The sequence below is a fragment of the Salvelinus alpinus genome, chromosome 1 (genome assembly GCF_045679555.1).
Source record: "Salvelinus alpinus chromosome 1, SLU_Salpinus.1, whole genome shotgun sequence".
NCBI lineage: Eukaryota > Metazoa > Chordata > Actinopteri > Salmoniformes > Salmonidae > Salvelinus > Salvelinus alpinus.
This window is the reverse complement of record NC_092086.1, coordinates 11,466,341-11,493,965: the sequence shown is the minus strand read 5'-3', so window position 1 is coordinate 11,493,965 and position 27,625 is coordinate 11,466,341. Positions and strand designations below refer to the sequence as shown.

Below are 27,625 nucleotides of genomic sequence, written 5' to 3'. Positions count from 1 at the left end.
CCACACAGTAACATTTAACCTGCACCTCACCACCACACAGTAACATTTACCCTGCACCTCACCTCCACAGAGTAACATTTACCCTGCACCTCCACACAGTAACATTTACCCTGCACCTCACCTCCACACAGGAACATTTACCCTGCACCCCACCTCCACACAGTAACATTTACCCTGCACCTCCACACAGTAACATTTACCCTGCACCTCACCACCACACAGGAACATTTACCCTGCACCTCACCTCCACACAGTAACATTTACCCTGCACCTCACCTCCACACAGTAACATTTACCCTGCACCCCACCTCCACACAGGAACATTTACCCTGCACCTCCACACAGTAACATTTACCCTGCACCCCACCTCCACACAGTAACATTTACCCTGCACCCCACCTCCACACAGTAACATTTACCCTGCACCTCACCTCCACACAGTAACATTTACCCTGCACCCCACCTCCACACAGGAACATTTACCCTGCACCTCCACACAGTAACATTTACCCTGCACCCCACCTCCACACAGTAACATTTACCCTGCACCCCACCTCCACACAGTAACATTTACCCTGCACCCCACCTCCACACAGTAACATTTACCCTGCACCCCACCTCCACACAGGAACATTTACCCTGCACCCCACCTCCACACAGGAACATTTACCCTGCACCTCCACACAGGAACATTTACCCTGCACCTCACCTCCACACAGTAACATTTACCCTGCACCTCCACACAGTAACATTTACCCTGCACCTCACCTCCAAACAGTAACATTTACCCTGCACCTCACCTCCACACAGTAACATTTACCCTGCACCCCACCACCACACAGGAACATTTACCCTGCACCCCACCTCCACACAGTAACATTTACCCTGCACCTCCACACAGTAACATTTACCCTGCACCTCACCTCCACACAGTAACATTTACCCTGCACCTCCACACAGTAACATTTACCCTGCACCTCACCTCCAAACAGTAACATTTACCCTGCACCTCACCTCCACACAGTAACATTTACCCTGCACCCCACCTCCACACAGTAACATTTACCCTGCACCTCACCTCCACACAGTAACATTTACCCTGCACCCCACCTCCACACAGTAACATTTACCCTGCACCCCACCACCACACAGTAACATTTACCCTGCACCCCACCACCACACAGTAACATTTACCCTGCACCCCACCTCCACACAGTAACATTTACCCTGCACCCCACCTCCACACAGTAACATTTACCCTGCACCCCACCACCACACAGTAACATTTACCCTGCACCCCACCACCACACAGTAACATTTACCCTGCACCCCACCTCCACACAGTAACATTTACCCTGCACCCCACCACCACACAGTAACATTTACCCTGCACCTCACCTCCACACAGTAACATTTACCCTGCACCCCACCACCACACAGTAACATTTACCCTGCACCCCACCTCCACACAGTAACATTTACCCTGCACCTCACCTCCACACAGTAACATTTACCCTGCACCTCCACACAGTAACATTTACCCTGCACCTCACCTCCACACAGTAACATTTACCCTGCACCCCACCTCCACACAGTAACATTTACCCTGCACCCCACCTCCACACAGGAACATTTACCCTGCACCTCACCTCCACACAGTAACATTTACCCTGCACCCCACCTCCACACAGTAACATTTACCCTGCACCCCACCTCCACACAGTAACATTTACCCTGCACCTCACCTCCACACAGTAACATTTACCCATGCAAATCCACACAGTAACATTTACCCTGCACCTCACCTCCACACAGTAACATTTACCCTGCACCTCCACACAGTAACATTTACCCTCACCTCCACACAGTAACATTTACCCTGCACCTCCACACAGGAACATTTACCCTCACCTCCACACAGTAACATTTACCCTGCACCTCACCTCCACACAGTAACATTTACCCTGTACCCCACCTCCACACAGGAACATTTACCCTGCACCTCACCTCCACACAGGAAAATTTACCCTGCACCTCACCTCCACACAGTAACATTTACCCTGCACCTCACCTCCACACAGTAACATTTACCCTGCACCTCACCTCCACACAGGAACATTTACCCTGCACCCCACCTCCACACAGTAACATTTACCCTGCACCTCCACACAGTAACATATACCCTGCACCTCACCTCCACACAGGAACATTTACACTGCACCTCACCTCCACACAGTAACATTTACCCTGCACCTCCACACAGTAACATTTACCCTGCACCTCACCTCCACACAGTAACATTTACCCTGCACCTCACCTCCACACAGTAACATTTACCCTGCACCTCCACACAGTAACATTTACCCTGCACCTCACCTCCACACAGGAACATTTACCCTGCACCTCACCTCCACACAGTAACATTTACCCTGCACCTCCACACAGTAACATTTACCCTGCACCCCACCTCCACACAGTAACATTTACCCTGCACCTCAACTCCACACAGTAACATTTACCCTGCACCCCACCTCCACACAGGAACATTTACCCTGCACCTCACCTCCACACAGTAACATTTACCCTGCACCTCACCTCCACACATGAACATTTACCCTGCACCTCCACACAGAAACATTTACCCTGCACCTCACCTCCACACAGTAACATTTACCCGCACCTCACCACCACACAGTAACATTTACCCTGCACCTCACCTCCACACAGGAACATTTACCTGCACCTCACCACCACACAGTAACATTTACCCTGCACCCCACCTCCACACAGGAACATTTACCCTGCACCTCACCTCCACACAGGAACATTTACCCTGCACCCCACCTCCACACAGTAACATTTACCCTGCACCCCACCTCCACACAGTAACATTTACCCTGCACCCCACCTCCACACAGGAACATTTACCCTGCACCTCACCTCCACACAGGAACATTTACCCTGCACCTCACCTCCACACAGTAACATTTACCCTGCACCTCCACACAGTAACATTTACCCTGCACCTCACCTCCACACAGGAACATTTACCCTGCACCTCACCTCCACACAGTAACATTTACCCTGCACCCCACCTCCACACAGGAACATTTACCCTGCACCTCACCTCCACACAGTAACATTTACCCTGCACCTCACCTCCACACAGGAACATTTACCCTGCACCTCCACACAGAAACATTTACCCTGCACCTCACCTCCACACAGTAACATTTACCCTGCACCTCACCACCACACAGGAACATTTACCCTGCACCCCACCTCCACACAGTAACATTTACCCTGCACCCCACCTCCACACAGGAACATTTACCCTGCACCTCCACACAGAAACATTTACCCTGCACCTCACCTCCACACAGTAACATTTACCCTGCACCTCACCACCACACAGGAACATTTACCCTGCACCCCACCTCCACACAGTAACATTTACCCTGCACCCCACCACCACACAGGAACATTTACCCTGCACCTCACCTCCACACAGGAACATTTACCCTGCACCTCACCTCCACACAGTAACATTTACCCTGCACCTCACCTCCACACAGTAACATTTACCCTGCACCTCACCTCCACACAGGAACATTTACCCTGCACCTCACCTCCACACAGTAACATTTACCCTGCACCCCACCTCCACACAGGAACATTTACCCTGCACCTCACCTCCACACAGTAACATTTACCCTGCACCTCACCTCCACACAGGAACATTTACCCTGCACCTCACCTCCACACAGTAACATTTACCCTGCACCTCACCTCCACACAGGAACATTTACCCTGCACCCCACCACCACACAGTAACATTTACCCGGCACCTCACCTCCACACAGTAACATTTACCCTGCACCCCACCTCCACACAGGAACATTTACCCTGCACCCCACCTCCACACAGTAACATTTACCCTGCACCCCACCTCCACACAGTAACATTTACCCTGCACCTCACCTCCACACAGTAACATTTACCCTGCACCTCCACACAGTAACATTTACCCTGCACCCCACCTCCACACAGTAACATTTACCCTGCACCTCACCTCCACACAGTAACATTTACCCTGCACCTCACCTCCACACAGTAACATTTACCCTGCACCTCACCTCCACACAGTAACATTTACCCTGCACCTCACCTCCACACAGTAACATTTACCCTGCACCTCACCTCCACACAGTAACATTTACCCTGCACCTCACCTCCACACAGGAACATTTACCCTGCACCTCACCTCCACACAGTAACATTTACCCTGCACCTCACCTCCACACATGAACATTTACCCTGCACCCCACCTCCACACAGTAACATTTACCCTGCACCTCACCTCCACACAGTAACATTTACCCTGCACCTCACCTCCACACATGAACATTTACCCTGCACCCCACCACCACACAGGAACATTTACCCTGCACCTCAACTCCACACAGTAACATTTACCCTGCACCCCACCTCCACACAGGAACATTTACCCTGCACCTCACCTCCACACAGTAACATTTACACTGCACCTCACCTCCACACATGAACATTTACCCTGCACCCCACCTCCACACAGTAACATTTACCCTGCACCTCCACACAGTAACATTTACCCTGCACCCCACCTCCACACAGTAACATTTACCCTGCACCTCAACTCCACACAGTAACATTTACCCTGCACCCCACCTCCACACAGGAACATTTACCCTGCACCTCACCTCCACACAGTAACATTTACCCTGCACCTCACCTCCACACATGAACATTTACCCTGCACCTCCACACAGAAACATTTACCCTGCACCTCACCTCCACACAGTAACATTTACCCGCACCTCACCACCACACAGTAACATTTACCCTGCACCTCACCTCCACACAGGAACATTTACCCGCACCTCACCACCACACAGTAACATTTACCCTGCACCCCACCTCCACACAGGAACATTTACCCTGCACCCCACCTCCACACAGGAACATTTACCCTGCACCCCACCTCCACACAGTAACATTTACCCTGCACCTCACCTCCACACAGTAACATTTACCCTGCACCTCCACACAGTAACATTTACCCTGCACCTCACCTCCACACAGTAACATTTACCCGCACCTCACCACCACACAGTAACATTTACCCTGCACCTCACCTCCACACAGGAACATTTACCCGCACCTCACCACCACACAGTAACATTTACCCTGCACCCCACCTCCACACAGGAACATTTACCCTGCACCCCACCTCCACACAGTAACATTTACCCTGCACCCCACCTCCACACAGGAACATTTACCCTGCACCTCACCTCCACACAGGAACATTTACCCTGCACCTCACCTCCACACAGTAACATTTACCCTGCACCTCCACACAGTAACATTTACCCTGCACCTCACCTCCACACAGGAACATTTACCCTGCACCTCACCTCCACACAGTAACATTTACCCTGCACCCCACCTCCACACAGGAACATTTACCCTGCACCTCACCTCCACACAGTAACATTTACCCTGCACCTCACCTCCACACAGGAACATTTACCCTGCACCTCCACACAGAAACATTTACCCTGCACCTCACCTCCACACAGTAACATTTACCCTGCACCTCACCACCACACAGGAACATTTACCCTGCACCCCACCTCCACACAGTAACATTTACCCTGCACCCCACCTCCACACAGGAACATTTACCCTGCACCTCCACACAGAAACATTTACCCTGCACCTCACCTCCACACAGTAACATTTACCCTGCACCTCACCACCACACAGGAACATTTACCCTGCACCCCACCTCCACACAGTAACATTTACCCTGCACCCCACCTCCACACAGGAACATTTACCCTGCACCTCACCTCCACACAGTAACATTTACCCTGCACCCCACCTCCACACAGGAACATTTACCCTGCACCTCACCTCCACACAGTAACATTTACCCTGCACCCCACCTCCACACAGGAACATTTACCCTGCACCCTCACCTCCACACAGTAACATTTACCCTGCACCTCACCTCCACACAGTAACATTTACCCTGCACCTCCACACAGGAACATTTACCCTGCACCTCACCACCACACAGTAACATTTACCCTGCACCTCCACACAGGAACATTTACCCTGCACCCCACCTCCACACAGTAACATTTACCCTGCACCCCACCACCACACAGTAACATTTACCCTGCACCCCACCTCCACACAGTAACATTTACCCTGCACCTCACCTCCACACAGTAACATTTACCCTGCACCCCACCACCACACAGGAACATTTACCCTGCACCTCCACACAGTAACATTTACCCTGCACCTCACCTCCACACAGTAACATTTACCCTGCACCCCACCACCACACAGGAACATTTACCCTGCACCTCACCTCCACACAGTAACATTTACCCTGCACCCCACCTCCACACAGTAATATTTACCCTGCACCCCACCACCACACAGTAACATTTACCCTGCACCCCACCACCACACAGTAACATTTACCCTGCACCCCACCACCACACAGTAACATTTACCCGGCACCTCACCTCCACACAGTAACATTTACCCTGCACCCCACCTCCACACAGTAACATTTACCCTGCACCCCACCACCACACAGTAACATTTACCCTGCACCTCCACACAGTAACATTTACCCTGCACCTCACCTCCACACAGTAACATTTACACTGCATCTCCACACAGGAACATTTACCCTGCACCCCACCTCCACACAGTAACATTTACCCTGCACCCCACCACCACACAGTAACATTTACCCTGCACCTCACCACCACACAGTAACATTTACCCTGCACCCCACCTCCACACAGTAACATTTACCCTGCACCTCACCTCCACACAGGAACATTTACCCTGCACCCCACCTCCACACAGTAACATTTACCCTGCACCTCACCTCCACACAGTAACATTTACCCTGCACCTCACCACCACACAGTAACATTTACCCTGCACCCCACCTCCACACAGTAACATTTACCCTGCACCCCACCACCACACAGTAACATTTACCCTGCACCCCACCTCCACACAGGAACATTTACCCTGCACCTCACCTCCACACAGGAACATTTACCCTGCACCTCACCTCCACACAGTAACATTTACCCTGCACCTCCACACAGTAACATTTACCCTGCACCCCACCTCCACACAGTAACATTTACCCTGCACCTCACCTCCACACAGTAACATTTACCCTGCACCTCCACACAGGAACATTTACCCTGCACCTCACCTCCACACAGTAACATTTACCCTGCACCTCCACACAGTAACATTTACCCTGCACCCCACCACCACACAGGAACATTTACCCTGCACCCTACCTCCACACAGTAACATTTACCCTGCACCTCACCTCCATACAGTAACATTTACCCTGCACCTCACCTCCAAACAGTAACATTTACCCTGCACCTCACCTCCACACAGTAACATTTACCCTGCACCCCACCACCACACAGTAACATTTACCCTGCACCCCACCACCACACAGTAACATTTACCCTGCACCCCACCTCCACACAGTAACATTTACCCTGCACCCCACCTCCACACAGTAACATTTACCCTGCACCCCACCACCACACAGTAACATTTACCCTGCACCCCACCACCACACAGTAACATTTACCCTGCACCTCACCTCCACACAGGAACATTTACCCTGCACCTCACCTCCACACCGGAACATTTACCCTGCACCTCACCTCCACACAGTAACATTTACCCTGCACCCCACCACCACACAGTAACATTTACCCTGCACCTCACCTCCACACAGGAACATTTACCCTGCACCTCACCTCCACACAGGAACATTTACCCTGCACCTCACCTCCACACAGGAACATTTACCCTGCACCTCACCTCCACACAGTAACATTTACCCTGCACCTCACCTCCACACAGGAACATTTACCCTGCACCTCACCTCCACACAGGAACATTTACCCTGCACCTCACCACCACACAGTAACATTTACCCTGCACCTCACCTCCACACAGGAACATTTACCCTGCACCCCACCTCCACACAGGAACATTTACCCTGCACCCCACCTCCACACAGTAACATTTACCCTGCACCTCACCTCCACACAGTAACATTTACCCTGCACCCCACCTCCACACAGTAACATTTACCCTGCACCCCACCTCCACACAGTAACATTTACCCTGCACCTCACCTCCACACAGTAACATTTACCCTGCACCTCACCTCCACACAGGAACATTTACCCTGCACCTCACCACCACACAGTAACATTTACCCTACACCCCACCTCCACACAGTAACATTTACCCTGCACCTCCACACAGTAACATTTACCCTGCACCTCACCTCCACACAGTAACATTTACCCTGCACCTCACCTCCACACAGTAACATTTACCCTGCACCCCACCTCCACACAGGAACATTTACCCTGCACCCCACCTCCACACAGGAACATTTACCCTGCACCTCACCTCCACACAGTAACATTTACCCTGCACCTCACCTCCACACAGTAACATTTACCCTGCACCCCACCTCCACACAGGAACATTTACCCTGCACCCCACCTCCACACAGTAACATTTACCCTGCACCTCACCTCCACACAGTAACATTTACCCTGCACCTCACCTCCACACAGTAACATTTACCCTGCACCTCACCTCCACACAGTAACATTTACCCTGCACCTCCACACAGTAACATTTACCCTGCACCCCACCTCCACACAGTAACATTTACCCTGCACCCCACCACCACACAGTAACATTTACCCTGCACCTCACCTCCACACAGTAACATTTACCCTGCACCTCCACACAGTACCTTTTACCCTGCACCCCACCTCCACACAGTAACATTTACCCTGCACCTCACCTCCACACAGTAACATTTGCCCTGCACCTCACCACCACACAGGAACATTTACCCTGCACCTCACCTCCACACAGTAACATTTACCCTGCACCTCACAACAGGAACATTTACCATGTACCTCACCTCCACACAGTAACTTTTACCCTGCACCTCACCTCCACACAGTAACATTTACCCTGCACCCCACCTCCACACAGGAACATTTACCCTGCACCCCACCTCCACACAGTAACATTTACCCTGCACCTCACCTCCACACAGTAACATTTACCATGTACCTCACCTCCACACAGTAACATTTGCCCTGCACCCCACCACCACACAGTAACATTTACCCTGCACCTCACCTCCACACAGTAACATTTACCCTGCACCTCACCTCCACACAGTAACATTTACCCTGCACCCCACCTCCACACAGTAACATTTACCCTGCACCCCACCTCCACACAGGAACATTTACCCTGCACCCCACCTCCACACAGTAACATTTACCCTGCACCCCACCTCCACACAGTAACATTTACCCTGCACCTCACCTCCACACAGTAACATTTACCCTGCACCTCCACACAGGAACATTTACCCTGCACCTCACCTCCACACAGTAACATTTACCCTGCACCTCACCTCCACAGAGTAACATTTACCCTGCACCCCACCACCACACAGTAACATTTACCCTGCACCTCCACACAGTAACATTTACCCTGCACCTCACCTCCACACAGTAACATTTACCCTGCACCTCCACACAGGAACATTTACCCTGCACCCCACCTCCACACAGTAACATTTACCCTGCACCTCCACACAGTAACATTTACCCTGCACCTCACCACCACACAGTAACATTTACCCTGCACCTCACCTCCACACAGTAACATTTACCCTGCACCCCACCTCCACACAGGAACATTTACCCTGCACCCCACCTCCACACAGTAACATTTACCCTGCACCCCACCTCCACACAGGAACATTTACCCTGCACCTCCACACAGGAACATTTACCCTGCACCTCACCTCCACACAGGAACATTTACCCTGCACCTCACCTCCACACAGTAACATTTACCCTGCACCCCACCTCCACACAGGAACATTTACCCTGCGCCCCACCTCCACACAGTAACATTTACCCTGCACCTCACCTCCACACAGTAACATTTACCCTGCACCTCCACACAGTAACATTTACCCTGCACCCCACCTCCACACAGTAACATTTACCCTGCACCCCACCACCACACAGTAACATTTACCCTGCACCTCACCACCACACAGTAACATTTACCCTGCACCTCCACACAGTACCTTTTACCCTGCACCCCAAAACAGGTCAGGAACGTGACATAACCCCCCCCTTAAGGTGCGAACTCCGGGCGCACCAGCACAAAGTCTAGGGGAGGGTCTGGGTGGGCATCTGACCACGGTGGTGGCTCAGGCTCTGGGCGAGGTCCCCACCCCACCATAGTCACTCCCCGCTTCCGTATCCCCCTCCCAATGACCACCCTCCAACTCAACCCACCTAAATGAAGGGGCAGCATCGGGATAAGGGCCAGCACCGGGATAAGGGGCAGCAGCTCCGGGATAAGGGGCAGCAGCTCCGGGATAAGGGGCAGCAGCTCCGGGAGAAGGGGCAGCAGCTCCGGGAGAAGGGGCAGCAGCTCCGGGATAAGGGGCAGCTGCTCCGGGATAAGGGGCAGCTCCGGACTGAGTGGCAGCTCCGGACTGAGTGGCAGCTCCGGACTGAGTAGCAGCTCCGGACTGAGTGGCAGCTCATGACTGTAGGGCAGCTCATGACTGTAGGGCAGCTCATGACTGGAGGGCAGCTCATGACTGGAGGGCAGCTCATGACTGGAGGGCAGCTCATGACTGGAGGGCAGCTCATGACTGGAGGGCAGCTCATGACTGGAGGGCAGCTCATGACTGGAGGGCAGCTCATGACTGGAGGGCAGCTCATGACTGGAGGGCAGCTCATGACTGTCTGGCGTCTCTGGCAGCTCCTGACTGGCTGGCGTCTCTGGCAGCTCCTGACTGGCTGGCGTCTCTGGCAGCTCCTGACTGGCTGGCGTCTCTGGCAGCTCCTGACTGGCTGACGTCTCTGGCAGCTCCTGACTGGCTGGCGTCTCTGGCAGCTCCTGACTGGCTGGCGGCTCTGGCAGCTCCTGACTGACGGACGGCTCTGGCAGCTCCTGACTGACGGACGGCTCTAGCGGCTCCTGACTGACGGACGGCTCTAACGGCTCGGGACAGACGGGCGGCTCTAATGGCTCGTGGCAGACGGATGGCTCAGATGGCGCTTGGCAGACGGATGGCTCAGACGGCGCTGGGCAGACGGATGGCTCAGACGGCGTTGGGCAGACAGATGGCTCAGACGGCGTTGGGCAGACGGATGGCTCAGACGGCGCTGGGCAGACAGATGGCTCAGACGGCGCTGGGCAGACAGATGGCTCAGACGGCGTTGGGCAGACGGATGGCTCAGACGACGTTGGGCAGACGGATGGCTCAGACGGCGCTGGGCAGACGGGCAGTTCAGGCGCCGCTGGGCAGACGGGCAGTTCAGGCACCGCTGGGCAGACGGGCAGTTCAGGCACCGCTGGGCAGACGGCAGACTCTGGCCGGCTGAGACGCACTATAGGCCTGATGCGTGGTGCCGGAACTGGAGGTACCGGGCTGAGGGCACGCACCTCAGGGCGAGTGCGGGGAGGAGGAACAGGGCTCTGGTGATGCACTGGAAGCCTGGTGCGTGGTGTAGGCACTGGTGGTACTGGGCTGGGGCGGGAAGGTGGCGCCGGATATACCGGACCGTGAAGGAGGACACGCGCTCTTGAGCACCGAGCCTCTCCAACCTTACCAGGTTGAATGGTCCCCGTAGCCCTGCCAGTGCGGCGAGGTGGAATAGCCCGCACTGGGCTATGCAGGCGAACCGGGGACACCACCTGTAAGGCTGGTGCCATGTACGCCGGCCCGAGGAGACGTACTGGAGGCCAGATACGTTGGGCCGGCTTCATGACATCCGGCTCGATGCCCAACCTAGCCCTCCCAGTGCGGCAAGGTGGAATAGCCCGCACTGGGCTAAGCACGCGTACTGGGGACACCGTGCGCTTTACCGCATAACACGGTGTCTGACCAGTACGACGCCCTCTCACTCCACGGTTAGCCCGGGGAGTTGGCTCAGGTAACCAACCCGGCTTCGCCACACTCCCCTTTAGCCCCCTCCCAAGAAATTTTTGGGTGAGCCTCTCGGGCTTCCAGCCTCTCTTACGTGCTGCCTCCTCATACCAGCGCTCCTGGGCTGTGGCTGCCTCCTTCTCCTCCCGAGAGCGGCGATTCTCTCCCACTTTAGCCCAGGGTCCTTCTCCGTTGAGTATTTGCTCCCATGTCCATTCCTCTTCTCTCCATTGCTTTGGTTCTTGCCGTCCTTCTCCAATCCGCTTGGTCCTGGTTTGGTGGGTGTTTCTGTAACGGCTGTCAATGTCGTTCTCCTCCTCAGACGAGGAGGAGCATGGATCGGACCAAGATGCGGATTGGTAATTGTACATGTTTAATGTAAATAACAAGAAAACACTACAAAATACAAAACAACAAACGTGACTAACCTCAAACAGTCCTGTGTGGCCCAAACACTGACACAGGAAACAAACACCCACAAACCACCAGTGAAACCCTGGCTGCCTTAGTATGACTCTCAATCAGAGACAAACGACACACACCTGTCTCTAATTGAGAATCATACCAGGCCGAACACAAAACCCCACATAGAAATAGAAAACATAGACTGCCCACCCAACACTCACGCCCTGACCAATAAAGACATATAAAACAAGAGAAAACAGGTCAGGAACGTGACACCCTGCACCCCACCTCCACACAGTAACATTTACCCTGCACCCCACCTCCACACAGTAACATTTACCCTGCACCTCCACACAGTAACATTTACCCTGCACCCCACCTCCACACAGTAACATTTACCCTGCACCTCACCTCCACACAGTAACATTTACCCTGCACCTCCACACAGGAACATTTACCATTTACCTCACCTCCACACAGTAACATTTACCCTGCACCCCATCTCCACACAGTAACATTTACCCTCACCTCCACACAGTAACATTTACCCTGCACCTCACCTCCACACAGGAACATTTACCCTGCACCCCACCTCCACACAGTAACATTTACCCTGCACCCCACCTCCACAGAGTAACATTTACCCTGCACCCCACCTCCACACAGGAACATTTACCCTGCACCACCACCTCCACACAGTAACATTTACCCTGCACCTCACCTCCACACAGTAACATTTACCCTGCACCCCACCTCCACACAGGAACATTTACCCTGCACCTCACCTCCACACAGTAACATTTACCCTGCACCCCACCTTCACACAGTAACATTTACCCTGCACCTCACCTCCACACAGTAACATTTACCCTGCACCTCACCTCCACACAGTAACATTTACCCTGCACCTCACCTCCACACAGTAACATTTACCCTGCACCCCACCTCCACACAGGAACATTTACCCTGCACCTCACCTCCACACAGTAACATTTACCCTGCACCCCACCTCCACACAGTAACATTTACCCTGCACCTCACCTCCACACAGTAACATTTACCCTGCACCTCACCTCCACACAGTAACATTTACCCTGCACCCCACCTCCACACAGTAACATTTACCCTGCACCTCACCTCCACACAGTAACATTTACCCTGCACCTCACCTCCACACAGTAACATTTACCCTGCACCCCACCTCCACACAGTAACATTTACCCTGCACCTCACCTCCACACAGTAACATTTACCCTGCACCTCACCTCCACACAGTAACATTTACCCTGCACCCCACCTCCACACAGTAACATTTACCCTGCACCTCACCTCCACACAGTAACATTTACCCTGCACCCCACCTCCACACAGGAACATTTACCCTGCACCCCACCACCACACAGTAACATTTACCCTGCACCTCACCTCCACACAGTAACATTTACCCTGCACCCCACCTCCACACAGGAACATTTACCCTGCACCTCACCTCCACACAGTAACATTTACCCTGCACCTCACCTCCACACAGGAACATTTACCCTGCACCCCACCTCCACACAGGAACATTTACCCTGCACCCTCACCTCCACACAGTAACATTTACCCTGCACCCCACCTCCACACAGTAACATTTACCCTGCACCCCACCTCCACACAGGAACATTTACCCTGCACCTCCACACAGTAACATTTACCCTGCACCTCACCTCCACACAGTAACATTTACCCTGCACCCCACCTCCACACAGTAACATTTACCCTCACCTCCACACAGTAACATTTACCCTGCACCCTCACCTCCACACAGTAACATTTACCCTGCACCCCACCTCCACACAGTAACATTTACCCTCACCTCCACACAGTAACATTTACCCTGCACCTCACCTCCACACAGTAACATTTACCCTGCACCCCACCTCCACACAGTAACATTTACCCTCACCTCCACACAGTAACATTTACCCTGCACCTCACCTCCACACAGTAACATTTACCCTGCACCTCACCTCCACACAGTAACATTTACCCTGCACCTCACCTCCACACAGTAACATTTACCCTGCACCTCACCTCCACACAGTAACATTTACCCTGCACCTCACCACCACACAGTAACATTTACCCTGCACCCCACCTCCACACAGTAACATTTACCCTGCACCCCACCACCACACAGGAACATTTACCCTGCACCCCACCTCCACACAGTAACATTTACCCTGCACCTCACCTCCACACAGTAACATTTACCCTGCACCTCACCTCCACACAGTAACATTTACCCTGCACCTCCACACAGGAACATTTACCCTGCACCCCACCTCCACACAGTAACATTTACCCTGCACCTCACCTCCACACAGTAACATTTACCCTGCACCTCCACACAGTAACATTTACCCTGCACCCCACCTCCACACAGTAACATTTACCCTGCACCCCACCTCCACACAGTAACATTTACCCTGCACCTCACCTCCACACAGTAACATTTACCCTGCACCTCACCTCCACACAGTAACATTTACCCTGCACCCCACCTCCACACAGGAACATTTACCCTGCACCCCACCTCCACACAGTAACATTTACCCTGCACCTCACCTCCACACAGTAACATTTACCCTGCACCCCACCTCCACACAGTAACATTTACCCTGCACCTCACCTCCACACAGTAACATTTACCCTGCACCTCACCTCCACACAGTAACATTTACCCTGCACCTCACCTCCACACAGTAACATTTACCCTGCACCTCCACACAGTAACATTTACCCTGCACCCCACCTCCACACAGTAACATTTACCCTGCACCTCACCTCCACACAGTAACATTTACCCTGCACCCCACCTCCACACAGTAACATTTACCCTGCACCTCACCTCCACACAGTAACATTTACCCTGCACCCCACCTCCACACAGTAACATTTACCCTGCACCTCACCTCCACACAGTAACATTTACCCTGCACCTCACCTCCACACAGTAACATTTACCCTGCACCTCACCTCCACACAGTAACATTTACCCTGCACCCCACCTCCACACAGTAACATTTACCCTGCACCTCCACACAGTAACATTTACCCTGCACCTCCACACAGTAACATTTACCCTGCACCTCACCTCCACACAGGAACATTTACCCTGCACCTCACCTCCACACAGTAACATTTACCCTGCACCTCACCTCCACACAGTAACATTTACCCTGCACCTCACCTCCACACAGTAACATTTACCCTGCACCTCCACACAGTAACATTTACCCTGCACCCCACCTCCACACAGTAACATTTACCCTGCACCCCACCTCCACACAGTAACATTTACCCTGCACCCCACCTCCACACAGGAACATTTACCCTGCACCCCACCTCCACACAGTAACATTTACCCTGCACCTCCACACAGTAACATTTACCCTGCACCTCCACACAGTAACATTTACCCTGCACCTCACCTCCACACAGTAACATTTACCCTGCACCTCACCTCCACACAGGAACATTTACCCTGCACCCCACCTCCACACAGTAACATTTACCCTGCACCTCACCTCCACACAGTAACATTTACCCTGCACCCCACCTCCACACAGTAACATTTACCCTGCACCTCCACACAGTAACATTTACCCTGCACCCCACCTCCACACAGTAACATTTACCCTGCACCTCCACACAGTAACATTTACCCTGCACCTCCACACAGTAACATTTACCCTGCACCTCACCTCCACACAGTAACATTTACCCTGCACCTCACCTCCACACAGTAACATTTACCCTGCACCTCCACACAGTAACATTTACCCTGCACCTCACCTCCACACAGTAACATTTACCCTGCACCTCACCTCCACACAGTAACATTTACCCTGCACCTCACCTCCACACAGTAACATTTACCCTGCACCCCACCTCCACACAGTAACATTTACCCTGCACCTCACCTCCACACAGTAACATTTACCCTGCACCCCACCTCCACACAGTAACATTTACCCTGCACCCCACCACCACACAGTAACATTTACCCTGCACCCCACCTCCACACAGTAACATTTACCCTGCACCCCACCACCACACAGTAACATTTACCCTGCACCTCCACACAGTAACATTTACCCTGCACCCCACCTCCACACAGTAACATTTACCCTGCACCTCAACCCCCAATGGACATTACAGACTGTTACCCTGCCCCCACCCCCCCACCCCCCAATGGACATTACAGACTGTTACCCTGCCCCCCCCACCACCCAATGGACATTACAGACTGTTACCCTGCCCCCCCCCCCCCCCAATGGACATTACAGACTGTTACCCTGCCCCCCCCCCCCCCCAATGGACATTACAGACTGTTACCCTGCCCCCCCCCATCCAATGGACATTACAGACTGTTACCCTGCCCCCCCCCCCCCCCCCCCATGGACATTACAGACTGTTACCCTGCCCCCCCCCCCCCAATGGACATTACAGACTGTTACCCTGCCCCCACCATCCAATGGACATTACAGACTGTTACCCTGCCCCCCCCCCCCCCCCCCATGGACATTACAGACTGTTACCCTGCCCCCCCCCCCCCCCCAATGGACATTACAGACTGTTACCCCCCCCCCCCACCATCCAATGGACATTACAGACTGTTACCCCCCCAATGGACATTACAGACTGTTACCCTGCCCCCCCCCCCCCACCATCCAGTGGACATTACAGACTGTTACCCTTCTTGGGTGCCCGACCGGGTTTAAATGCTTTTTTCAGTTTCATTCATTTTTATTTATACATCTGTATTTATGTATTTTAGTTTTTGCTGCTAAAAGGTTTTTGTTATTGGCTGGACAACCTTATTATCATGTTTATAATGCTTCTTCACCTGCATTGCTTGCTGTTTGGGGTTTTAAACTTGGTTTCTGTACAGCACTTTGAGATATCAGCTGATGTAAGAAGGGCTATATAAATACATTTGATTTGATTCTTCGTATTCGGTGGGGGGAGCTGCAACTCAATATTAGGAAGGTGTTCTTAATGTTTTGTACACACCAGAAACTGTTGAGCGTGAAAAACCCAGCAGCGTTGCAGTTCTTGACAGGAACAGGTGCATCTGGCACCTACTATCATACCCCGTTCAAAGGCACTTAAATCTGTTGTCTTCACCCTCTGAATGGCACATACACAATCCATCTCTCAATTGTCTCAACACTCCAAAATCTTTTTTTAACCAGTCTCTTCCCCTTCATCTACACTGATTGAAGTGGATTTAACAAGTGACATTAATGAGGGATCATAGCTTTCACCTGGATTCACCTGGTCAGTCTAGGTCATGGAAAGAGCAGGGGACCTTAATGTTTTGTACACTCAGTGTATATTTGCCAAAAGGATTAGGATACATTTCCCAATAGGATGTGGAATCAGTGTCAACATGTTTTTTGGTACATTGGAATCAGTGTAAATACATGTTTTGTACTTCGTCCTTGTGGCTTGGTGAGCTACATGTATAAAAGTGTTCCTCTTTCTCAAGCTGAACAGAACCTACAGACTACCACCTGTGATTCCTTCTCTGACAGGAACAGATTACCATGGAGAAGTTGGCCGTCCTTCTGCTTCTGAGTGCTGCCATTTCACTGGGCGACGCAAACCTAACCCAGCTCCTTGGTTTAGAACCCTTACTGAAGACTGAGGTGGAACAGACTCCTCCTGTCGAGGCTCAGGTAGCAGCACTGCATGTGGGGACAAAGGAAAGTTCATGTCCCTCAGACTGGCACCCATATGGATCACGCTGTTTCAAGTTTGTCAGCATTCCACAGTCATGGTCAGATTCGGAGCAAAACTGTTTGGCACTTGGTGGAAACCTAGCATCCGTGCATAACCTTTTAGAGTACCAGTTCATGCAATCACTGACAAAGTACACCAATGTTCACCTACCTGACACCTGGCTTGGAGGTTTTGATGCAGTCAAGGAGGGCTTATGGATGTGGTCAGATGGGTCCAGATTTGACTACACTAACTGGAACACTGGTGAGCCCAATAACGCTGGAGAAGGAGAGGACTGTCTGCAGATGAACGCTGCGAGTGAGAAGCTCTGGTTCGACGTGCCCTGTGAATGGAAGTTTGTATCTCTCTGTTCCAGAAGAATGTAGGCTAGGAAATGACCCAGCTACTTCACCTCCACCTCCAGGGGTCAACAGGCTACTTCACCTCCACCTCCAGGGGTCAACAGGCTACTTCCCCTCCACCTCCAGGGATCAACAGGCTACTTCACCTCCACCTCCAGGGGTCAACAGGCTACTTCACCTCCACCTCCAGGGGTCAACAGGCTACTTCACCTCCACCTCCAGGGGTCAACAGGCTACTTCACCTCCACCTCCAGGGGTCAACAGTCTACACTTCAATACTCAAACCAAGATCTGTCACTGACTGCAGCTCACCAACATGACAAATAAAACATGTAATCACAAAAAAAGCTTTCCACCTGTCTAATGATTAGCTAACGAGCCATATCTAACAGTTAGAAATAATGACAAAGGAATTTACAAGAGACAGCAAACAGCAAACATGTAACTACCGAAAAAAAACATTCTTTGAAGTTCAATGCAGACTTTTATACTAAGTCATGATCTGCTGTTAGCTAGCTACTGTTTAGGTAGACTAACCTTTCAGGTTAACTGACATTAGCTAAACTTGTGATGAAACTGTGTGATGTTGCTAATCTTGCTTTTGAAATAAAAGATAAATTACTGAATAGTTTGTTTTCTTCATTTGCAGTTGCTTTTCAAGTTGTCATGGCACATCAGTTAGTCAATGGTGAGATTTTATAAACTAGAATAAAGACAATGTCTCAATAACATGAACCTGCATCACTAAAAATAATTGATACATGATAAAACCTTATCATACTGTTAATAATGATTAACTCTCTTCCTAACAGACCATTTGTTTCTGAATGGTTTAGATGCAGGAAATTAAAGTTATATAACTATTAACTAACATGAATTATCAGCTTTTTAAAATAATTTCTTATTGCATTTTTATGGCTTAGTAATTATGCATACAATTAATAAATACTTAGTAGATATAAAAATAATTATTTATTGATTCAGGTTAACACATTAACTAATGTACCCTTATTGTAAAGCGTTACCATTCCCTGTCTTTCATATCTGAGGCTAAATCCATGTGGCTGAGAAATGTGACAGGGAATGTGTCTACAGAGAGAGAGAGTGCTATTCTATTCCTCCCCTGAATGAAGGACTGAAGAAGCTCTGAGATTAAAATGCAGAAAATAAATAAAATGTGAAATATTGGGACGGAGAGTCCCTCACACAACAACGTGACAGCCATTCGGGCTTTAGGAGAAGGGTGTTACGCGGAGCAAACACAGGGGAACCCAAGAGTGGACTCAGATGCAGAAGCAGGGCTGAATGAACCAAAATGTTTATTGAACACAGAGAGATATGGAGTGCAGAACCGGGGTAGCTCAGATGAGTTGCAGAAAAACCTGAAGTGTAGAGTGAGGTTGTAGTTGACTGAGTTGAACAGGGTTAACAGATCCTGAGAGGAATCCAAGGTGGCGGTGGTGAGTGAAGTCCAGATCAAGGTGTTTGGTGGTGAGATGTGGTACAAGAGACAGGAGACAGAGACAGAGCAGTACTGCAACAAGAGGACACAACGGTGTAAGGCAGGGAAACAAGCACAGCAGGGCAACAGGATCTTGAGAACTGACAAAAGGCTAGGATAACAACTGACTGAGCAGAGATTACGATCTGGCAGAGTGGAGGTGCCAGGAATGAGTGTATATAGAGGTCTTGATTATGGGACGATTCACAGCTGATAGGGATCTGCTCTGATTCCAGCACAACTGTCTCCAACCACACAATCACACCAAGAGAGGAGAGAGAGAGAGAGCATACAGGGGGAGAACTGCAGGTTAGGACGACACCGGATGGACACCAGAGGGCGTAGTGGGAGCAGATATGACATGGGTATCCTTATGTACATATTGCCCCACCTACTGTATAAGGGCCCCACCTGTTTTCAGACCGTAGTTTCAAAGACCTTCCACACACACACACACACACACACACACACACACACACACACACACACACACACACACACACACACACACACACACACACACACACACACACACACACACACACACACCCCTCACATGGGATAAACAGAGAGACAGCCTGATATTTCATTCATTGTAAATCTTTTAAGTCTTTAGTACCAGAATGCATACATATTACACATTATTACTGAACAATACTACATATACGTACATGATTATATGTCACTATTCTCTAATTCCTTTCTTAGAGAAAAAGGCCTGGGGAAGCCGACACCCCCATCAGTCGTATGTTTTCTTTCCAGGATAGACCTTCTTGCCTTTAGGCCCAGGTTCTGTCTTCAGGACAGAAGGGCCCATCGACGTAAATGTTCACCATGTTGGAAAAGATTTTCCACTTGTCTCATCATGTCAAGGACTTTATGATAATCTCCCCACCTAAAGCTAAAGACAGGCACAAAATAGTTGACCTCTGTGCAGGCTATGGAAAATACATATGAACTAACAGATTTAGTAGCATTTGAACTATTGAATTCGGCACAACCTAAAATTTGGAGTCTGGCCTATATGCCACTGAAGAGATTCTTATGGCTTTCAAATCATCTGACCCCCAGACTTCCTCTCCCAGTGCGTACCCAGGCAGGGATGTTCCACTGAGGGCCTGTTAGATCTGACACAGAGCAAGTCTTATCTTAAGCCATTCTCTCATCCGCAACGCAGGAGAAAAACTCCCTGTTTTGGTTGAAAAAGGTTGTTGAGGTTGAGGCTGTTTGTGAAAATCTTCACAGTTGAATTGTCCGGTTGGAAAATATAGCCCATATGTCCTCACTCATATCCAGCACACCATTAAAACAATCAGGGACATCACAAAGAAGGGCTGCGATGGTTTTGTCATTGTGTTCATGACACGAAGGACACAATACACCGACAATTGGTCTAGGAGCCATGTTTTGTTTATTTCTTCTTTAGAGTCTTCAGTGGTTTATCTCTGTTGAGGTTTATTGGCGCACGTAGTGTTCACAGATCTTACCTATACTGAGGCATACCTACCCCGGAAATTACTGTTTCATATACAAGATACCTAAACAGCAGAGACATAAGTTCACTACAAAATCAAATGTTTTGAAATGTTCAAACACATTCCACAGTTCAACAAGGTCACAACACATCAATCACCAGGACAGTTTTATTTCAAACAGATGCTTTACTTCAAAGGAACAGCTGCACTATCAGGTTACATAAACACTCACTCCATAGGGTGAGAACATCCGGACGGGATGTCCATAAAAGGGCATAACCACGTGATACATAAACACTCACTCCATAGGGTGAGAACATCCAGACAGGATGTCCATAAAAGGGCATAACCACGTGATACATAAACACTCACTCCATAGGGTGAGAACATCCGGACGGGATGTCCATAAAAGGGCATAACCACGTGATACATAAACACTCACTCCATAGGGTGAGAACATCCGGACGGGATGTCCATAAAAGGGCATAACCACGTGATACATAAAATAGGTCATCAATCACTTTTTGACACATGCCGTATACTGTATTCTCTGTAGCGTATGAGTGAATAAAGGGAAAGGGAAGTGACATAATTTTTTGGACAAGAAACGCATAGTATTATGGAAAATGTAGTTATGTGGCAACAGAAGTGTGGGGGGGGGGGGGGGGGGGCAGTGGTGTGTAGTCTTAACTCAAAAAGTGGTATTGTGGACATCCTGTTCTCAAAGGTTTTTGCCTTTGTCATATGAGGTTAAAGAGGTAGTTGAGGGGAGGTTATTAAAAGTTAGAGCGAGATATCAAAACATCAATATGTGTTTAATAAATGTACAGTATGTGCCCCAGTAGTGGCAGTTGAGAGGGAATGTTTTTTTATAGACATTATCAAATACCATTGAGAAATGTAACACTGAAGAGGATTATTTATTTCTTGCTGGGGATTTTAAGAGAGAGAGAGAGAGAGAGAGAGAGACAGAGAGAGAAAAAAAAAATTGGCTAGCAGTAGTTAACGATAGTTTGACTAGAGGGTTCGTACCGTTAAGCTGCAGAAGGGTTGTCCTCACCTTACTGCCAAAAAAGGGTGACCCTATGGAGGTGAAGAACTGGAGGCCGGTGGCCTTAATGTGCACTGATTATAAGATCCTGTCCAAGGCTTTGTCCACCAGGCTGAGAGAGGTGATGGAGCAAATAATACAGACCAGTCCTACTGTGTTCCTGGCAGGCAGATAGGGGATAACATTTCACATCATACAGACCAGTCCTACTGTGTTCCTGGCAGGCAGATAGGGGATAACATTTCACATCATACAGACCAGTTCTACTGTGTTCCTGGCAGGCAGATAAGGGATAACATTTCCCTGATTCTGGATGTTCTGGACGTCTCTTGGGCTGTTGGGTTGGATGCTGGTCTCATTTCAATTGATCAGGAAAAGGCATTTGACAGAGTTGAACATCAATACCTCTGGGGCCACCTTGGAGGCTTTTGGTTTCAGCTCTGGTTTTATTTCCATGCTCAGGGTGATATATGGTGACATTGAAAGTGTACTGAAAGTTAACGGTGACTTGAGTGCTCCTTTTAAAGTGTGTAGAGGAACTAGACAGGGGTGTTCGTTGTCTGTAATGTTGTATGCCATCGCTATAGAGCCACCACTAAATAGCATTAGAAGTCACATTGAAGGGGTGAACCTTTCAGAGGATATTCCTCCTATTGGTCTCTCAGCATATGCTGATGATGGAGTTATTACGGTGAAACATCAAGCGGAGGTGGATAGTTTGAGTCTCATAGTTGATCGGTTTAAGGGAAAATCCTCTGCAAAGATACATCTGTAAGTTGTGCTTTTCAGATTGGGAAATGGTCTGGAGGGATCATGGCTTTGCCAGGGGGGTGGAATGGTGTAAGGGTATCTAGGAGTGTACCTAGGGGATGAGGGGATCATGGCTTCCCAGGGGGGTGGAATGGTGTATGGGTATCTAGGAGTGTACCTAGGGGATGAGGGGATCATGGCTTGCCAGGGAGGTGGAATGGTGTAAAGGGTCTGGAGGGATCATGGCTTTGCCAGGGGGGTGGAATGGTGTAAGGGTATCTAGGAGTGTACCTAGGGGATGAGGGGATCATGGCTTCCCAGGGGGGTGGAATGGTGTATGGGTATCTAGGAGTGTACCTAGGGGATGAGGGATCATGGCTTCCCAGGGGGGTGGAATGGTGTAAGGGTATCTAGGAGTGTACCTAGGGGATGAGGGGATCATGGCTTTGCCAGGGAGGTGGAATGGTGTAAAGGGTCTGGAGGGATCATGGCTTTGCCAGGGGGGTGGAATGGTGTAAGGGTATCTAGGAGTGTACCTAGGGGATGAGGGATCATGGCTTCCCAGGGGGGTGGAATGGTGTAAGGGTATCTAGGAGTGTACCTAGGGGATGAGGGGATCATGGCTTTGCCAGGGAGGTGGAATGGTGTAAAGGGTCTGGAGGGATCATGGCTTTGCCAGGGGGGTGGAATGGTGTAAGGGTATCTAGGAGTGTACCTAGGGGATGAGGGATCATGGCTTCCCAGGGGGGTGGAATGGTGTAAAGGTATCTAGGAGTGTACCTAGGGGATGAGGGGATCATGGCTTTGCCAGGGAGGTGAAATGGTGTAAGGGTATCTAGGAGTGTACCTAGGGGATGAGGGATCATGGCTTCCCAGGGGGGTGGAATGGTGTAAGGGTATCTAGGAGTGTACCTAGGGGATGAGGGATCATGGCTTTGCCAGGGAGGTGGAATGGTGTAAGGGTATCTAGGAGTGTACCCAGGGGATGAGGGGATCATGGCTTCCCAGGGGGGTGGAATGGTGTAAGGGTATCTAGGAGTGTACCTAGGGGATGAGGGGATCATGGCTTTGCCAGGGGGTTAGAATGGTGTAAGGGTATCTAGGAGTGCAGCTAGGCGATGATGGGACAATGGAAACACATTGGAATGCGGTGGTTGATATGGTAGAAGGAGGATGAGGAGATGGTGGTGGTTGATATGGTAGAAGGAGGATGAGGAGATGGTGTTGGTTGATATGGTAGAAGGAGGATGAGGAGATGGAGTTGGCTGATATGGTAGAAGGAGGATGAGGAGATGGTGGTGGTTGATATGGTAGAAGGAGGATGAGGAGATGGAGTTGGTTGATATGGTAGAAGGAGGATGAGGAGATGGTGTTGGTTGATATGGTAGAAGGAGGATGAGGAGATGGTGTTGGTTGATATGGTAGAAGGAGGATGAGGAGATGGTGGTGGTTGATATGGTAGAAGGAGGATGAGGAGATGGTGGTGGTTGATATGGTAGAAGGAGGATGAGGAGATGGTGTTGGTTGATATGGTAGAAGGAGGATGAGGAGATGGTGGTGGTTGATATGGTAAAAGGAGGATGAGGAGATGGTGGTGGTTGATATGGTAGAAGGAGGATGAGGAGATGGTGGTGGTTGATGTGGTAGAAGGAGTATGAGGAGATGGTGGTGGTTGATATGGTAGAAGGAGGATGAGGAGGTGGTGGTGGTTGATATGGTAGAAGGAGGATGAGGAGATGGAGTTGGTTGATATGGTAGAAGGAGGATGAGGAGATTGTGGTGGTTGATATGGTAGAAGGAGGATGAGGAGATGGTGGTGGTTGATATGGTAGAAGGAGTATGAGGAGATGGTGGTGGTTGATATGGTAGAAGGAGGATGAGGAGATGGAGTTGCCTGATATGGTAGAAGGAGGATGAGGAGATGGTGGTGGTTGATATGGTAGAAGGAGGATGAGGAGATGGTGGTGGTTGATATGGTAGAAGGAGGATGAGGAGATGGTGGTGGTTGATATGGTAGAAGGAGGATGAGGAGATGGTGGTGGTTGATATGGTAGAAGGAGGATGAGGAGATGGAGTTGGCTGTTATCTCATATGTCATATAGGGGAACACTATCACTGTTAATATTGTGGTTGCCTCTGCACTGCGGCATCGGTTGTCATGTTTAGAGCCACCGTCTGCCTTCTGGCCAAGATACAGGCAATTATTGTAGGTTTATTGGGGGATAAATATCATTGGGTTCCACAAAGTGTTTTGTATTTGTCAAAAGAGGAGGGGGGACAAGGTCTTGTACATCTTGTTAGTAGGGCTGCTGCTTTCCGGTTCCAGTTTGTTCAGGTTCCTTTATGGACTGAAACATGTGGTGTGGAGAGGGGTAGCAGGTCTGGTATTACAACAGATAGGGAGATTAGGTTTAAAGAAGGCTTTATTTTTTTAGATAGTAGTCAGATTTCTAGGTAGGGAGTACCTCCATTTTACAGAGGCCTTCTTAGGGTTTGAAGTATAATGAAGGTGTCCAGACACACTAAGGCTGAGTCAGTACATTGGCTGCTGGAGGAACCTCTGGTGTTTGGAGTATAATGAAGGTGTCCAGACACACTAAGGCTGAGTCAGTGCATTGGCTGCTGGAGGAACCTCTGGTGTTTGGGGTATAATGAAGGTGTCCAGACACACTAAGGCTGAGTCAGTACATTGGCTGCTGGAGGAACCTCTGGTGTTTGGAGCGAGACTGGACTGTACAACTGAAGCTGTTCCACATTTCTCCAGGATGCAGCTGAAGGAAAACATCCTCACCCTCAGGAAGTTAACGGAGATGGCTGGGCCTAAGGCATCACCCTCAGGAAGTTAATGGACATGGCTGGGCCCAAAGTAATGGATGGAGGACGGGTGGCTGAACATTGGGGGTTGAGGTCAGAAAGGATTGTTGGACAACTGCTGGAACGTTGGAGGAAGGCTCTGTCAGCAGAAGAGAGGATTATGGTCAAGAGTTACTACAAAAAGACAAGCTGAAGACGCTCCATTTCCCAGACTAAGGATTCCACCCAATATCCCAGAGTCAGACAGACTAAGGATTCCACCCAATATCCCAGAGTCAGACAGACTAAGGATTCCACCCAATATCCCAGAGTCAGACAGACTAAGGATTCCACCCAACATCCCAGAGTCAGACAGACTAAGGATTCCACCCAATATCCCAGAGTCAGACAGACTAAGGATTCCACCCAATATCCCAGAGTCAGACAGAAAGGCTTTAGTAGTGGATGTGAGAGGGTTGGAAGAGGTGGGTTTGGATGAGGTGAATGGGGAGGAGTTATATAGAGGGTTGGAAGAGGTGGGTTTGGATGAGGTGAATGGGAAAGAGTTATGTATGGGGTGTGTCAAGGTTTTATATAAAGATACAATGAAAATAGAAAAGACACTGCTTGGAGGGTAAAACTGGGCCTTGATGACAAGGTAAAGCCAGCATGGAGAACACTGTACAAGCCACCGTTACTAAAGGGGACTGGTGATATGTAATGGAGGGTGTTGATGACAAGGTAACCACCGTTACTAAAGGGGACTGGTGATATGTAATGGAGGGTGATGATGACAAGGTAACCACCGTTACTAAAGGGGACTGGTGATATGTAATGGAGGGTGTTGATGACAAGGTAACCACCGTTACTAAAGGGGACTGGTGATATGTAATGGAGGGTGTTGATGACAAGGTAAAGACAGCATGGAGAGCACTGTACAAGCCACCGTTACTAAAGGGGACTGGTGAAATGTAATGGAGGGTGTTGATGACAAGGTAAAGCCAGCATGGAGAGTCTTTGTTTACAGCTGTAGGGGAGATTTTCCATATAGGGGTTTATTTTGGGGTTTCAATATAGTAAGATACAGAAAATAGAACGTCAAATGTTACATTTTATTTAGGGTCAAGTAGGAAAAACAAGATAGATAAACAGAGTAAGAGAAATCCATTGTAATTCCTTGTTGGAGCTCTCTCACATATAGGACAGTACATACCAGAGGAGGCTGCTGAGGGGAGGACGGCTCATAATAATGTCTGGAACAGAGTGAATGAAATGGAACACATGGAAACCACGTGTTTGATACCATTCCACTTATTCCCCTCCAGCCATTACAAGCCTGTCCTCCCCAATTAAGGTCCCACCAACCTCCTGTGGTACAAACACAAACAGTAAAAT

General features: G+C 50.1%; 3 protein-coding genes across 3 annotated transcripts in view; 1 reads left to right on the top strand and 2 right to left on the bottom strand.

The window, feature by feature from the left end:
• LOC139581409 (NACHT, LRR and PYD domains-containing protein 12-like) overlaps positions 1 to 27,625 on the bottom strand; it is a 234,075-nt gene that overhangs the window by 100,191 nt on the left and 106,259 nt on the right. The window lies entirely within an intron of this gene.
• Positions 18,054 to 19,286, top strand: LOC139557131 (ladderlectin-like). The gene is made up of 2 exons (XM_071371972.1): positions 18,054 to 18,643; positions 18,723 to 19,286. The coding sequence occupies exons 1-2, from the start codon at positions 18,124 to 18,126 to the stop codon at positions 18,959 to 18,961; spliced, it is 759 nt and encodes a 252-aa protein (XP_071228073.1). The 5' UTR covers positions 18,054 to 18,123; the 3' UTR covers positions 18,962 to 19,286.
• The window catches only part of LOC139554938 (nuclear transcription factor Y subunit gamma-like), a 94,477-nt gene continuing 89,205 nt past the window's right edge, over positions 22,354 to 27,625 (bottom strand). The window contains exon 2 of the mRNA XM_071368668.1: positions 22,354 to 27,595. Within this exon, the coding sequence (XP_071224769.1) occupies positions 24,549 to 25,535 (987 nt within the window). The 5' untranslated portion in view covers positions 25,536 to 27,595 and the 3' untranslated portion in view covers positions 22,354 to 24,548. The remainder of the gene's footprint in view (positions 27,596 to 27,625) is intronic.